Raw genomic sequence first — 12,796 nt, forward strand, 5'->3', positions numbered from 1 at the left:
GTCACCCACTCAGCCATGAGCCTACTCCGGGCCCTGTCCTTTAATCTTCACATACGCTCTCTTCACCTCCTCCAGCTTAGCCATCCCATCCAGCCAACGCTGAAGAAGGGGGTAGGAGTCCAGAGACAGACCCGCAAAAGAATACTGCCTGACCCAGGGCTCCGCATGATAATCCACGGCGGTAATCTTTTCGGGCAGAATACTTTCTCCGTTCGACTTCTTCAACTGCCCCTCCAACACCCCGAAGCAGCGATAGACCTGCGCTGAGTATCTATCCAGCGCATCCTGGTTCTTCACCTCATGGTAGTTCCTTGACATGACGTTAGCATATAACGATTTTGGTTTTTAATTTTTCTACTATTTCGGTAGGCAGAAATACCTGAACCAATTAACCTGGCCCAACATAGGCGCCAAATTAGTGAGCACAAAGTACTCCCATTTCTCCAAGTCGACAATATCCTGCTCTTTCTTACCGGCGGGACCTAACTGCCCTTCGCGGTCATAGACTCGGCGGATATAGTTCATGCATGCGCCGGATTCCCAGGCCACGACGCCCGTGTTCGGGTCCTGAAGGGAAGGAAGCCGACCATTCTCGTTGATCTTCAAGTATGCCTCGCCTTTGACGCCTTTTTTGGGGTCGTCGCCAAACTCCCACTGTTGGACGTCGTAGGGAACTTTGAGGGATTCGAGAGCGATTGCGATCTTGATGGGATTGGGCCCCGTGGCGTGGGCGTGGAGGAGTAGAGGTTTGGTCATTGTGGAGAGAGCCCTTTTCAGGAATGTTTGCATGTTGATGATTTTTGGATAGAATGCATGTGCCTTTTATAATCGAAATATTGTTCGAATGATACTTTGGTTTATTAATCTACTACTATGGCAGGGCTTAATAATGCCCTTTAGGTTCTCCACTGTCTTGTTGCTGAAAACGTTAATGGAGCCGCGACCTTAAATCCCGCGGAGTTACATTTGGAGACATTATGATGGAGCCATAATTGGAGCCGGCGATAGTGATATTAAGTATCATCGGATCGTAATTTCTTTGAGTCTGGTCCCTGGTACTCTCAATGGCATCAGTCGGAGTAACTATATAACAATAATATTGTGGTTATTAGGTAGATGAAAGTCATTGTATAGATGGACATAACGCCAAGATTAGGTGTTTTACTGAATGTAAAATGCATAACTTAAGCACTGATTCCAGTACATTTCTCTAATCACAGTAGCAGCTCTAAAATTCTGCTCTTTTGTCTTGTTAAAATAAATATTGTCTGGAATTATGGAGTCCATGATTTTGTACGGATGGATACGGATCCTGACATTCATTGAACATCCGACTCACACCCACACCCCTAAATATTTTCTCCCAACCCAAATGCACTCTTTCTTTATTGCATACCTTAGGTAGTTTCATAATATATTCGGCAGTAAGGTAGGTGTATAAGGCTGAACGCAGCATGAATATCTACTCCAACCATTCAAGCTGTAACCTCTGTAACCTTCTCCAACTGACGGACCTTATCAACAGCCCTACTCCAACTCGACCTTTCTACTCCAATTACGTCGACTCTTGCTTGAAATACTTTATTCTTAAAAGGTGAATGCAATTTTAGGCTATACTATATTCTACGGAATCGCTCACTGTAACTGGCCATTACCCCAGTACATATATACTTGTACGCGTACCCTATCTAGGAGGAAATGTACTTACACCCACTTTCACACATTCTACTCAGTTGGAGTAAAAATCGACTAGAAACTAATATAAATAAAACATCACACTCTGTAGAAGTTAATTAAGCAACCACTGCAATATATGGTGCTGTCACTGAGTCTTCAAAAGACACGTAATCATGAACTACGGACATGGTGATTGAGCGTGAAATCAGAGTGAAATGGACAGATAATGCTTTAATTTGGATAGCTAAAGCACAATACTCACTTATCATCTTTCGCAGTGTCTTGAACCCCCCCCCCCCCCCCAAAAAAAAAACTGTATATGGACCTCTGAAGGATCTCCTCAAGCATTCACATTCAAGTTAATGGACACCAACAAAGTCAATAACGCCATCAGCACCCGCAACTACCTGCGCCCCAGAAACCCACGTATTCTCAGATATACTCAGGAAACTTTAAGTCTCCCACTTATACAGCACAAATAATATGCCTTTCCTTCACAGCTGTGATAGCCAACAGGGACTATATCGCATGTAAACGGTTCCTAACCGCTGCACACTCCACCGCACTAGATCCTGACAACCCACTGCATCAGGCTGAACAAGTCAAGAGAAGACTGCAGGAAAAGACTTCCGCTGCATGGTAGATCCATGATCTCTCTTGTTTGCGTCCTAGGACTTCCGCTCCCCCTTAACAGCAGGCTATCATACTAGTACTAAGTAGTAGTAATAGTAGTAAAGTAGACCCCAGACCAATCGGCACCGGCGGGGCCAACCGGGCAATCACAACAACAGGTTGCGGCACGTGCGCGCTACCCGGCGGTGAAGTACAGCAGAAACAGCCGCGGCGCGTTACACTAAACCCGAAGCGGGCAAAGTGTCGGGCGTCAAGCGGGGAAAGCGAGTAGCTCGTCTCGATCCAGTGCTGTTTTTTTACTGTCCAGTACCAATCATGGCTATTACATCAATCCCCCCGGAGCTTAAATCTTTCTTTCCTCTTGTCTCCCTCCTTTAGAGAACTAACTCACTACTAACTAATCTAACGTTAGTTTGGCGTCTTATCACCACCTCTGCAATTAGTTACTCCGTGCAGAATTCTCTTCTCTTTCTGCCTCTCTCTCTCTCTTTTCTTTTTCTCCCTTCCCTCTCCTTTCTAACTTCTACCTATCTCCTACTCTCTTATCGTTCTCTCTCCCAGACAAGAAAAGAAACAAGTCACACGACCTGCTGCAGCTCCCCAACTAGCTTAGCTCTTATCCCCTCTCCTCTTCTTCCTCCTCCTCCTTCTCCCTTGCTACCATCCTCTCACAATTACACCACCTCACAATAAAAATGTCCTCCCAACCACTCCTCCAAACCGCCCCAGGTAATCCCACTCCCCTCCCTCCCTCAATCCCCCACCCCCTTCAATTCTTTCCTCTCCCATCCTTACCCCCCTCAAATCCTAACCAAGAAAATACAGGAAAAAGAATCGCCCTCCCCACGCGCGTCGAACCCAAAGTCTTCTTCGCCAACGAGCGCACCTTCCTCTCATGGCTGAACTTCACCGTCATCCTGGGCGGTCTCGCCGTCGGTCTGCTGAACTTCGGTGACCGCATCGGCCGTATCTCCGCCGGTCTGTTCACCGTCATCGCCATGGCCGCGATGATCTATGCGCTGGTGACCTTCCACTGGCGCGCGCAGAGTATTCGCAAACGAGGCCAGAGTGGGATTGATGATCGCTTCGGGCCGACCATCCTCGCTATGGCGCTTTTGGCGGCCGTCGTGGTGAATTTCGTGCTCAGGATGGTGGAGTGATTTCTCTATTCCAGTTTGTTTCTGTTGGGTGTGTGTTGGGGTGAGCGTGGTGAGGCATTGATCGGTGCTGGTCGCTGGTTTTATGTATTTTGTGGGTGGTGGGATTGAGTGGTATTGGGTATAACTGTGTCAATGGATGAGTTGTTGGGGAGGAACTTGAAGGAAGATGATATGTATTGTTTCTCATGCTGTTTGTTAGTAGTATTGAGCATTCTTTTCCTACGAGTCTAGACTGTGTTTTAACTAGTTTGTTACCAAGTTCGTTGTTAAAAGTCATCAATAGTACCCACTCATGAGCATATTCATCTCTTCATAGTTCATACCTATATACACATCACATTCAATCAATCAATCATACACCTGAACAACTGCAGCAGCAGCAGCAGCAGTAGCAGCAGTAGCAGCAGCTCAACTGAAATACCCCTCGTCAATAAACGTCTCATAACACCAATAATCCTTCTGCTCCCCCTGTCCATCCACACTCGTATTCCCCGTAAACTTGGCCGTCCAATACGCACTTCCCTGGGAATAACTCTGCCAAATATCCAACCCCGCCAACACATTCCTCTTCCTCAGCGCAAACGTATTATTATACGTCGCTTGGATCGCCCACTCGCCCACAAACACAGGGAACTTGCCCGTGCCGGACTTCTCCCGCGCATCCGCAAGGATATACTCGGGCAGATTCTCCGACGAGGAATCCATATGCTCGTAGTAATAGTGGTGTGTGTCGAAGACGAGGTTCGTGTTCGCGGGGAAATCTCCCTCCCAGTATTGCGGGTACTTGAAGCTGCCCTGGAACATGACGGGGATGTTGGGGTTCACCGAGGCGACTTTTTGGATGACGGCGCGGATGTACTTGAGCACCCAGGCGGCGCCGTGGTCCGTCAGGGCGAGGGGTGTGCCGAAGACGACCATGTTGGTGTTGTTGTCGGCGGGTTCGCTGATGGGTTCGAGGGTGTAGGACTGTGGGGATCCCGAGGTTTGGATGAAGTTAATGACTTGATCGATTACTTGCAACGAGTAGTTGAAGTTGGTCTCGTTGTAGAACCAGTACCAGTGGCCGGTGGCTTCGCCGATGGTCAGGCCATTCACGCCGCCGGGGAGGGAGTGTGTGTCGATCACGATGTGCATGTTGTAGGTGTTGATGGCGTAGTCGGCGATTTCTCTGAGGTACGCCGTTTGGTTACCGGAGTAGAGTTGCGAGCTGGGGAGGTCGATCCATGCGGCGTAGGTTGTGGGGATGCGCAGCACTGAGATACCGGCGGACGCGAGCTTGTCGATGTCGGCCTTGGTGATCCAGGTCGCGTAGCGGTGCTCGAGGACGGGGCCGCATTGTGAGCCGAGGTGTTCGCAGAGGCCCCATTCGTCGGAGGCGCCGCCGGAGTATTTGTCCCAGAAGTAACTATCTATTGTGGACTCTTGCACGAGCCAGCCGCCGAGGTTGACGCCGTTGCCCTTGAAGGTGCGCCAGTCGATGTAGGAGGAGTTTGGAGAGCTGGCGAAGGGGGCTGCGAGGGCGGACTGCGCGCAGCCCAGCGCAGCGAGGAACCCTAGTAGATTGTACATTGGGCGCGCAAGTCTCAGAGGAGATAGATGGTGTGGACCGGTGCTATGGCTTCATTTGTCGGCATAGTTCCAGCACTTCTTATATCTCGTCCATGCTTGTGCTGCCGGCACATGGCCTCTGTCCCGGACCGAGACATCTGGATAACCCGACGAGCCATCCTTTAGCTAGTTCTGAGTTGAAGGATGCTTAGCACTGAGCCAAAAGGCTATTCGACGACGAGGAAAGCCAAGGTCCCAAGTCGGACCATCCGAGGAGCTCAATATGGCCAAGCTCGTCCGTCATCTGACATAAGAGCCGAATGCAGCAATAACAGCGAGCGCCGGTTTAAATGAGCCATGAAGATTGTCTTCACTAGCTACAAACAGTAGACACCGGCGCGCAAAAATTCCCGCATGACGAATTAATTTGAGGGTAGTGCGGGGTGTGGGGAAATAGGCATAGGGTATCTTTTCTGCAGTCGGCACCTGAGCAACATCCGAATAACGGCCCCCTCCCGCTCAGATGAGGATCAACACGTTCAAAATCATCCCCTTTGGAGGATGACTCGGAAATTCCATGCCTCGGGATAATGAGGTCCGATGAGAGGTGAGATTTTCGGGTGTCCCGACGGCAGAGGCACCTGAGGCCAAGAGAATACCGTGGTTAAAAACCGGGAGCACCCAACGCCTCGAGCCTCTAAGCCGTCAGCATGATTCTCATCGAAAGCAGATGGAAGCATACTGTCAGCACACTGCCAGCATATTTCTTAGGACAGTCGACCGCTTGAGTGATTGGAAAGTAGGGTTGAGAATCGGCTTTCTCAGTCGGTTATTGCGATGTTAGTCAACGGCAACTCAACAATGAGGATGAAGCGACAGGCCATGTTGTATGCGAGAGTGTTGGAAGCTGTCAGCCTCAGGCATAAATCTCTGTGATATAGGCGGTGGTATTGTGGTAGACCCCTTGTTGTGGGAGCAACTTCGTATTGAGTGCCCCTCCTCTGGCAGGAATCCCTTAGGGGGCGTCTGGGGGTGGAGAACCAACGAGCAAGCGTGCCATGAAGCAGTGCTGGCGTGAACTCAATCGCAAGCTATGCTGTGGCTGGTGGAGATGATAGGCAGACGAGGACGCGAGTGGATGATGTAACGAGCCTTGCTCAACCGCCGATCCCGGGTCTGATCTGCTGGTGGAAAAGGAGGAAAGACTGACGGTGCGAGAGCGAGCGAGAGCCAGATAGTGGGAAGGGAACAATGCCCATGTGTAGTGAACCTAAAATCGGGTGGTTGAGGAACAGATCCATGGAACTACGAGTTGTCATGAGCGAATTGGCATCGGTAGGCAGTGCAAAGGATGGTGGTGGTAGCCTAAATGTCTGACTGGGAGTGTCACAGGGTTTTAAAAGGATCTATTTCATGGCAAGCATGGCAAGCAGATTGGGGGAGAGAGAATCCATGTTATAACTAGGGCAGCTGGGGAGTAGTACAATAGTGTGTGTTTAATCTACCTGGAAGTGTCTCAACTTTCAGACGGAGGGTACTTGACCGGGTAGATGCAGCAATGTAACGAGACGGAGGTTTTCATACCAGTACGGGTATGGGTAGGAATTGGAAAGAATAGAAACCCGCCCGCTGTATGTATGGGTGTATGGGTGTATGTTTGGTACTTTGTGGGCGGCAAAAGACCCCTGCTAGAGCGGATGTTAGCGCGGCCAATACCCCGGGCATCCATGGCCCAGTCCAGGCCCGGCATCACATCATGGGCTCCACTCGTTCAGGCAGTGATTCGACGTGTCATCCTCCTCCATCAATAATAGCAGCAGCTGTAGTACTGTATGTATGTATGTACTACTCTAGTACTGCATCTCGCTTTAGGATGGTCCTTTTGTCGCCCGGTTTTCCTCCCCTGTCACAAGTAGTCACTCACACTCACATATTGTAATCATGATGAGAGAATAACTAATTAATCCCCATCTCGATTTCTCTTCTTTCCCCCCCAGTTGAACTGATTGACTGACTAGACCACCACCACCACCCTCTTCTGTCTCCCTCCCTTGAATACTTCCTCCACTCCCATATCCCGGGTTCTTCCTTCTTCTCCCAACTTCTTTTCCCTACTTACCCTTTCCACTCAACCAAAATCCTTCATCTTCCCAATTAACCTTTTTTCGCCTCTCAAACCGGTTTGGTCCCTGGTCGGACTTCCGTAAGTATTGAAATTCCCCTCTCTACGGGTTCCTAATTATCTCCCAATAGTCGCCTTTTTCTTAACGGTATTTTCCCTCCAGGTTGACCTGAACAACACCACCAACAACATCAACATCAAATCAACATAATTATTCAAGATTATGATTATTATTCTGGCTACTATTACCACAACCGTTTTCTAACCTGAACCCGACAACGTCCGCCTTCCTTCGTCTCCCTTGGTACTCCTCTCTCTCTCTCTCTCCCTCCCACCCATTCTTTCTTCCTCTTTCTCCCAACCGTACTCTCTCTTTTTCTCTCTACAACACACTCCTCTCGATCCCTCCCTCTCTTAGGTTTGACTACCTACTACTACTACTACTAGCTTCGGGTGCTATCTATTCATTCCACTCGAACTACTTTACTATCCACACCCACACTAGAATAACTAGTATCTACCACTGGTTATTATTAATAGATTACGCCACCGCCCAACCTACTTACCATTACCATCCCGTGGGAACTGGGAAGGGTTGCCCTCTTACTTCTACCACCCATCAATCACTACTACTGCTGCTGCTACTACTACTTGCCTAGCCGTGGATCCGCTTCAGCTGGCTTCCCCTTCCCGGCGTGCATGTGACCTGCCTGGGAAGGAGGTTCCTCTTTAGGTTCTGCTTGATAGTTTGGACGCTGTGTCTTCCAGAACTCCGACCGGTCTTTATTATTCTTGCTGGTCTTTGTTCACTGCTTTTTGGCCGCTCTCTCCTGTCCTGTTCCTTCCCCTCCCAACTTAATCTGGTCATACTTGGGACCCAGACTGCCCGGACTTCTTATCATCAATATCCCTCTTCCTTTTTCGACCAATCCTAGTTGCCCTTCCAACTCCCTTCCTCCAATCTGATCCAATAATCTTACGTCTTCACGCAGCAGCCTTGTTGCATGCTTTCACTGTCGGAGCTCCGGCTATCCGTTTCTTGTTGGGGCTCCCCCCGTGTTTCCTTTCTCCCCCTTGCTGGGTTCCCACCGGTCGCAAACAACGACGTCTGACCGATCGGCGGCAACCTTCATTCCCTCGTTGCCTGCTCCTCTCTTCCCTTCATTTTACTCCATCGTTCTCCCCCGGATTTAGATCGCATTTGCATGCACAGGTGCATGGGGTCTGCGTGGCAAACAACTTTCGACTGTACCGTGCTTCTTACGTGGCGCCTCTAACTTGTCGCATTCCCATCGCATTTGCGCAGATCCGACTCTCTACATTCTTCCGCGCTCAACCTCGCATGGCATGTTTCGCCTGCTTCCTTGGTCCTCTGCTATCGGGGGCAACAAGGTGATGGCCGAGGAGCTTAAAATGCTCTCGACCTCGCCGCACTGCGCCGCGTCGGGCGTCAGTGGCCTGCCATTACCGCAGTTGAAGCGCAAGCGCTCTGATTCTAGCGATTCCGCCCCCGCCCGAGATGCCCCGGTCGCAACCAAGCTGCGCGCCGACGATGCGCCCTCAAAACCCGTCAGCCTTCAGCAAGACCCTTCCCTACCTGCCGCCAGCGCCGTGACGGTGTCGCACCAAGCTGGACCGGACGGTCGCGCCCAGCCGATCTCGGAGTCGTCGCATCCGTCGCAATCTGGTCAAAGCGCGATTACAAATGCCTCGGAGATAACGAAGCAGGACGGCACTTCCCCAAAGATCGACGCGGACACGCTGCGCGAGACCCTTGAAGCGCAGCTGAGTCTGGAGGTGTTGTTGAAACACAATGAGCTCAGGCTGATCGATCAAGAGATTGCCAAATGCCAGGTCGCGCTGGAGCAACTCCGTCGATGTGCCGAGATACCATATCCGGGATCCAGGGTGGCGGGCTATTCGCAGTCGGTCAGCAATGGTACGGGTGTCGCGGTCTGGGCTCCTGAAAATGGACCTGCGCCGCAGTCTCCCGCGCCATGGGGTGTCGTGGAGGGTCCCTACTCGCGCCACTACTCTAGATGGCTCCTACCGGATCCTCGATTCGACGGTGGCGAAGTTGAGCCCGATACTCCTCTCAGTGGGCTACCTCTCATGGAAGGCCGCACGACGCGGGGGAGTTCGGGCGATCTGGGCTCGCTGGCTGGCAAGACACGGCCTCAGCGCGGCTCGGCAAGTGCTAAGCTCCAGGCTCTGCCCAACGGCTACCCAGCACCCAAGGACAAGGCTGGTCCCATGCTTATTCGACGAAAGTCGGATAATGTACTCGTCAAGCTGGTGTGTCTGGACTGCGGTCGGGACAATTTCTCCAGCACCCAAGGATTCATCAACCATTGTCGCATTGCACATAGTCGAAACTACACCAGCCATGATGCAGCGGCGATGGAGTCTGGCAAGCCCGTTGAAGTCGACGAGGCTGGCGCCGTTGTTGGCGGCCGGGTAGAGAGCTCCAGTACAGCCGGCACCGGCGGGTTCGTCCACCCGCTGATTCGAACTGCACATGGCATTGAGCCATCATCCAAAACACCGTCCTCTGCGTCTGAAGCCGCGGGCGGTAACGCAAGTCCCCGGAAGCGATCCTGCCCGAGTCGACGGGCATCGACCGGGGTGGAAACTCCTCGTGCGGCTGCCCGTCCCCAGCTGGAAAACCACCGCGGCACACCTGCTGCCGCTGCCACTTCGAGTCATACTTCGTTCATGGGCTCGCCCGCCACCCCTCACCTGTCATCTCTCATGCAGTCCCGGGGCGTGGGGCTCGACCTTGATCGGTTGGTCGGGGAGGCAAAGACAACAGTGGATCTCGGCGAGTACTCTTCGGACGAGGGCGAGTCGGACAGCGAGTCTGTGGCACCACCGGAAGCGATGAGTCACGAGCAGAAGGCGGCTGCAGTCCGTGCGGGCAGGCAACCCATGCGGACCACGGCCTCGCAGACTGCGACCCAGCGCCCGGGCAGCCGCAAGGGGCTCGATAAAACGAGTCACAACCCTTTTCCCTTTGAGTCATTAACCCCGACCAAGCCTGTTCCCTATCAATCTCCCTATGGGGCGGTGTCCCGGCCGCCGCAGCTCGACGGGCTGCGAGAGGTGGACGGGACCGAGCCCTCGTCCAACCTCAGCCCAAATACCATCGAATCGAACCAGGCGCCGAGTCTCGTCAGTGATGACGACGATTATGAAGCGGCTTCGGATTCGGAGAGCCCTGGGCCTAGCTCGTCGGAGGCGGGTGATGCGGAGGAGGATTTCGGTCATATTGGAGTGGAGGACGACGAGGACAGCACGACGTCCACGACGCCGCCAGAGGCCAAGTCGGATATGGGCATGTTCCGTCGCCGGAACAAGAAGAAGAAAGAAGGGGTCATGTCGGCCTCACTGGGACCATTGAGTCGCAGCCGGGATGAGAAGCGCGTGAGCTTTGCGAGCCCGGATGCGAGCCCTGCTAAGGGCAAGAAGGACAGTCCGCGCCGGCCTAGCGGACGATAAACGATAGAATTGCACGTGTTTAATGTATGAGGATACTCTCCTTTCTTTCATGTATGGACTTTAGGTACTTGATAAATTGCGGTCAGGAATTCTGCGAGCGGCCGGGGTTTAGGATGATTTAGCGATGGCGGATATGATGATTAGTAGACGCCTGTATTAAATGCTTGGATTATACCTACGTTGTAATGACCTTTGGAATACTAGATTGTAGATTGATTGATATGGAAGAACCCTACCGCTCGGAAGCGGCCAGGCCATCCGCAGCTCCATAATCCCCAAACAACCACAACCGTCATCCCCCATCTTACCTCTAGCGAAAAACCAACACACCAATAATCATACAAAGTACAATGAACCACCTCCACCCCCAAACCATCTCCCCCCAAACCTTCCAACACCTCCTATCCCAATACCCAAGAACAGTGGACCTTCTCTCCCGCCGCAAAGCCGCCGCCAAGATCAAGCGCAAACCAGCGGCAGCAGCACCGAAAACAAAGCAGAAATCATCCTGGACAGCAACAGGCACGAGATCAGAAGCAGAAGAGGAGTTTATTACTGCTAAAGTTGATGAGTTCTTGGCGCTCGATGGGTTTAGGTATGAGGGATTACCGGGGGTGGTTGCTGCAAGAGCAAAGGATGATGATGGGAGTGGGTATGGATATGGGTACTTGGAGAAAGACGAGTTGGTGAGGTTGATGGAGTGGAAGATGTAAATCCCCTTTCTTTTTCTTCTTTCTTTATTTATAGGGCCTGTACTGATACTATAACAGGCAACATGGTACTTTTCGCCCAGCATTACTAGGCATGATACGCTCGAACTCAGAGAGTGTGGTTAGAGATGCTACGGGGAGGGCATTTAAAGCTCTCACCACCCACCATACTTCCAAGGAAGGTGATGAGGAAGAGGAGAAGTTTCCAAGCGAAGCGTTGGATATCCTAACTAAAGCGTTACGAGGTGTGGGAGTGGCTACGGCTTCGTTGGTGTTGTCGCTTGCTTCTACTGCGGATGTACCGTTTTACAGCGATGATGTGTACTTGTGGGTTTGTATGGGGGAGGTTCCGTCTACTTCTGGATGTGACTCTGGCTCTGGGGACGGTGAGGCTGAGGCTCAGGCGGAGGCTGAGGCAGCAGATAGAGTTAAAAGAGGGGTGTATAAGCGGTTGAATGGCGAGTTGAATGTCAAGTATACGATGAAGGAGTATCGAGAGTTATGGGAGGGGGTGAAGGGGTTGAGGGAGAGGTTGGAAGAGAAAGAGAAGGGAGTGTCTGGGTTGGATGTGGAAAAGGTAGCGTTGGTGGTGAGGCATTATTATGCTTTGTTGGGGGGTGGGCAGAGTGATGATGGGGATGGTGATGGTGGTGATAAGAAGGGATCTGAGGGAATGAAGGTGGAGGAAGAACAAGTAGAGGAGGAAACAAAAAGGGAAAAGAGAAAGTTGGGGGATGAACAGCCAACAGGAGAAAGCAGACGGAGAAGCAAGAGATTGGACAGTCGCAGGGTTAATCCTGCTTGATTTATGGAGTTTTGTTGAATGATATGGAAATTGGTGGTTGTGATAGGTACTTATTTAGTGGGAGATTAGGATCCATTCGCCATCAGCTGCTCCATTGACGTGCAGGAGATACGTAAGTCCACTTCGGACTCGGTATAAATCACCTTTTTGGGTGTAGATGCCACCGAGATGACTATAGATCTCATTGCTACTCTAATGTAAATAAATGAAGTTGGTTAAGCAAGAATTAGTTTATGAACCAATATACACAGCAATATGTTTGTTCATAGTCTATTGCCCCCGCATATATGTGAAATTGCAGCGGGTCTGAGCTCCTGACGGTGTAAACCCGAATACGATTAAAACAACTTTTCATTGTCAATGAATACATGCTTAATATCATGCCAGAGGTTCCCCCGACGATGGATGAATCCACAGCACGACCCACAAGGGAATTTCTGGCCGTGGGGGAACCCTAGAACAAGGGAGATGAAGATACATACATACCAGACTTTAACGGGCCAAGGAAGCTGCAGAACTACATTATGCCCATACCACTTGGAATGTTTACATGCAAGTGGCTGCCATGATTGATGACAGCCTGGCTTGGGTGCTACAAGTGGTGTAGCTATTTTCTATCTCAAATATAGATGGAAGGAGATGG

At 51.2% G+C, this 12,796-nt stretch overlaps 4 protein-coding genes across 4 annotated transcripts; 2 read left to right on the top strand and 2 right to left on the bottom strand.

Annotated features, from left to right (window-relative positions):
• Positions 1-21: 21 nt before the first annotated feature.
• On the bottom strand, positions 22-756 carry BO88DRAFT_350014 (glutathione S-transferase family protein; the record flags this gene model as incomplete). The annotated part of the gene is made up of 2 exons (XM_025703479.1): positions 22-310; positions 380-756. The coding sequence occupies 2 exons, from the start codon at positions 754-756 to the stop codon at positions 22-24; spliced, it is 666 nt and encodes a 221-aa protein (XP_025558608.1).
• Positions 757-2,634: 1,878 nt separating this feature from the next.
• BO88DRAFT_408124 (putative vacuolar transporter chaperon Vtc1) lies at positions 2,635-3,767 on the top strand. The gene is made up of 2 exons (XM_025707628.1): positions 2,635-3,039; positions 3,136-3,767. The coding sequence occupies exons 1-2, from the start codon at positions 3,006-3,008 to the stop codon at positions 3,468-3,470; spliced, it is 369 nt and encodes a 122-aa protein (XP_025558609.1). The 5' UTR covers positions 2,635-3,005; the 3' UTR covers positions 3,471-3,767.
• BO88DRAFT_153712 (glucan 1,3-beta-glucosidase precursor) lies at positions 3,675-5,450 on the bottom strand. The gene has a single exon (XM_025701537.1). It carries the CDS (start codon positions 5,037-5,039, stop codon positions 3,879-3,881), a length of 1,161 nt encoding a protein of 386 aa, XP_025558610.1. The 5' UTR covers positions 5,040-5,450; the 3' UTR covers positions 3,675-3,878.
• A 3,103-nt stretch (positions 5,451-8,553) lies between these two features.
• BO88DRAFT_350236 (uncharacterized protein) lies at positions 8,554-12,153 on the top strand (the record flags this gene model as incomplete). Its single annotated transcript, XM_025703487.1, has 4 exons — positions 8,554-10,563; positions 10,953-11,347; positions 11,409-11,713; positions 11,768-12,153. 4 exons carry the CDS (start codon positions 8,554-8,556, stop codon positions 12,151-12,153), a joined length of 3,096 nt encoding a protein of 1,031 aa, XP_025558611.1.
• Positions 12,154-12,796: the final 643 nt, after the last annotated feature.

This window comes from Aspergillus vadensis, assembly GCF_003184925.1.
Source record: "Aspergillus vadensis CBS 113365 unplaced genomic scaffold BO88scaffold_28, whole genome shotgun sequence".
NCBI lineage: Eukaryota > Fungi > Ascomycota > Eurotiomycetes > Eurotiales > Aspergillaceae > Aspergillus > Aspergillus vadensis.

Bases quoted from the DNA above. Each gene is read 5' to 3' on its own strand.
- BO88DRAFT_153712 (XM_025701537.1), bottom strand. From the start codon at position 5,039: ATGTACAATCTACTAGGGTTCCTCGCTGCGCTGGGCTGCGCGCAGTCC.
- BO88DRAFT_408124 (XM_025707628.1), top strand. From the start codon at position 3,006: ATGTCCTCCCAACCACTCCTCCAAACCGCCCCAG. The intron at 3,040-3,135 runs GTAATCCCACTC...AAGAAAATACAG, and splicing joins ACTCCTCCAAACCGCCCCAG to GAAAAAGAATCGCCCTCCCC.